General features: G+C 40.1%; 1 protein-coding gene across 1 annotated transcript in view; it reads right to left on the bottom strand.

Annotated features, from left to right (window-relative positions):
- The window catches only part of KCNK10 (potassium channel, subfamily K, member 10), a 72842-nt gene that overhangs the window by 45962 nt on the left and 24777 nt on the right, over positions 1–2103 (bottom strand). Inside the window, exon 2 of the mRNA XM_009319430.1 lies at positions 609–937. Coding sequence (XP_009317705.1) covers positions 609–937 — 329 coding nt within the window. The remainder of the gene's footprint in view (positions 1–608; positions 938–2103) is intronic.

The raw sequence follows: 2103 nt of genomic DNA on the forward strand, positions 1-2103 counted from the left end.
ATACTTGATATTTATTTCCTTCAAAATTGATTCTACAGCTTTGCATACTAGACCAGACTAAAAATTCTGTAGTTCTTAAATGCCAATTATTTTCTATTTTTAATTGTATACTTCATCATCATTCATTTACCTAAAATTTGCAATAGTAAACCTGTAAATTAATACATCAGTAAGTTTAGAATTCTTGGCTGAATATTTATTTCAAAATTCCCACTTATCATTTTCTGTTTGCTCTCCTGGTTGCTGAGTTTAATTTTGGAGGAAGAATTAAGAACTTAATATTGTTTGAAAATTTACAGAGTTGATGGGCAAATGTCTTGCAAATCTGTCACCTCTCACAAAAATTTCTTCCAGATATTAAGTTCTGATTTTCTTTGCACACATTTTTCATTATTCTAGTCAATACATTTAACCACTGTTTACAATGTTTTGGAGACATAGTTTCTGTTTCCCGGACTTTAAAATGACTGGGAAAGAGCCTGCTTTTCACACTGCCTATTGCGAGGGCTCTGTGAACAATTTCGTTCCCCACCGACTCAGCTGATCAACGAGCCATCAAGCTGTTTATCCTAACTTCCAAGAAGTACTGTCTTCTTCACATGGCCTACCTGAATCAGTGTCTCCAGCTCTAGCTGGGTTACACAAACATGCTCCCGAAGAAAGTCAGCCTTCTCTAGCGCGATTGTGTTCTTCTGCCTGCTTTCGAAGGGCTGCTCCAGGGCACGGAAGACAAGTCCTCCTGTCACCAGGTAAACTACCACCACGACAAAGATGGCCACCACTGTTTTCCACTTCATGACTGTCTGCAGGCCTTGAGAAGGGGCTTCCATGGTAGCAACGACAGTGGCTCGGGAGGAAATGGAGAGTCGTGGAGCTGGGTAATGCCCGTTAGTTTTGGGCTCTGGTTCACAAGCTGGCACTGGTGAGGGTACAGCCACTGAAACACAAAGTAAAAAAATCTTATTCAAAATCAAACCCCTAAGGGTATGACCTTGATCTTCATATACAACTTTCCTAAATACCATTTTCAAGACTCTCGCATAAACCATGTTATTCACACAGATGCGATTCTTCTCACCTGGAAGGCGCCATGTGTGTTTGTCCATCCATACACAAGCCACCTCAAGGGTTTGCTTCACCCATTACTTCTAGAACTGGACAGGCCAGTTGCATATGCAAAAACTTCAGAAGGATGCAGAAAACCATTTATCCAAAAAGAACATGAAAATTTTTACTAGTTAGGGTATAAATTACACAAAGTGGTGTTTGGTGAGGGACCCTGGTAGTGATTTATGTCCTTAAATCATAATACTAATAGTATTAATAGTGCTAGGAAATTGAACTTTAATGATCACTGATCACTACCTGGCCTGGTATTGACAGAAACAGAAAATGTTTTGCAAACCACAATGCTGTTTGGCTCACCAACATAAGCAGGTCCATATTGTTTACACGGATTCACAAAATCATCACTTCTGAAAATGTTCTTAAAGCCTGAAAGCTTCCCAAATTTTAGCATAAATCATTCTTCAGCCAAAGCATACTAGATATCTGAGGTCAAAGTCACTCACACGCCAAGCACAACGATGGACCTCCCAGCTTGGGACTGAGACACTGTACAGCCCATGTGACCTTAGCAGTACATCAGAGCTAATAAGCCCTGACTTTCAGCCAGACCACTTCCCCACTCTCTCTTGCCAGTGTTAGCAATGGCAGGATGAGGCCGGGTTCCTCAGCATCCACCGGTATAATGGTACCACATGCAGGCTTTAAAGATGCTGGATTCATTTTAAACCAAATCCCTGCTGTATTCTTACCATGGTGCAGCTGTCACTGGCCTGTAATTTCTTTGAAACCGGATTGATTTATTTCATATCAGACCTAAATCAGATCACAGTTAAAATACAATCACTTTAGCTGCATTCTCTGAACTTATTCCCAAAGTGTCTTTGCTGTTTTGCTCAAAAATTAAAGCAGAAGGATTTACAACATCTGATGAGTGGCACCGTAAACTGATTCTATGCAATTTAAAGATACAACGTGATTACACCTTGAGTTTGAAGTGGGCTACAACTTTTTCCCAATAGAAACCATTTTATGACA

This window comes from Pygoscelis adeliae, unplaced genomic scaffold (assembly GCF_000699105.1).
Source record: "Pygoscelis adeliae isolate BGI_AS28 unplaced genomic scaffold, ASM69910v1 Scaffold71, whole genome shotgun sequence".
Taxonomy (NCBI): domain Eukaryota; kingdom Metazoa; phylum Chordata; class Aves; order Sphenisciformes; family Spheniscidae; genus Pygoscelis; species Pygoscelis adeliae.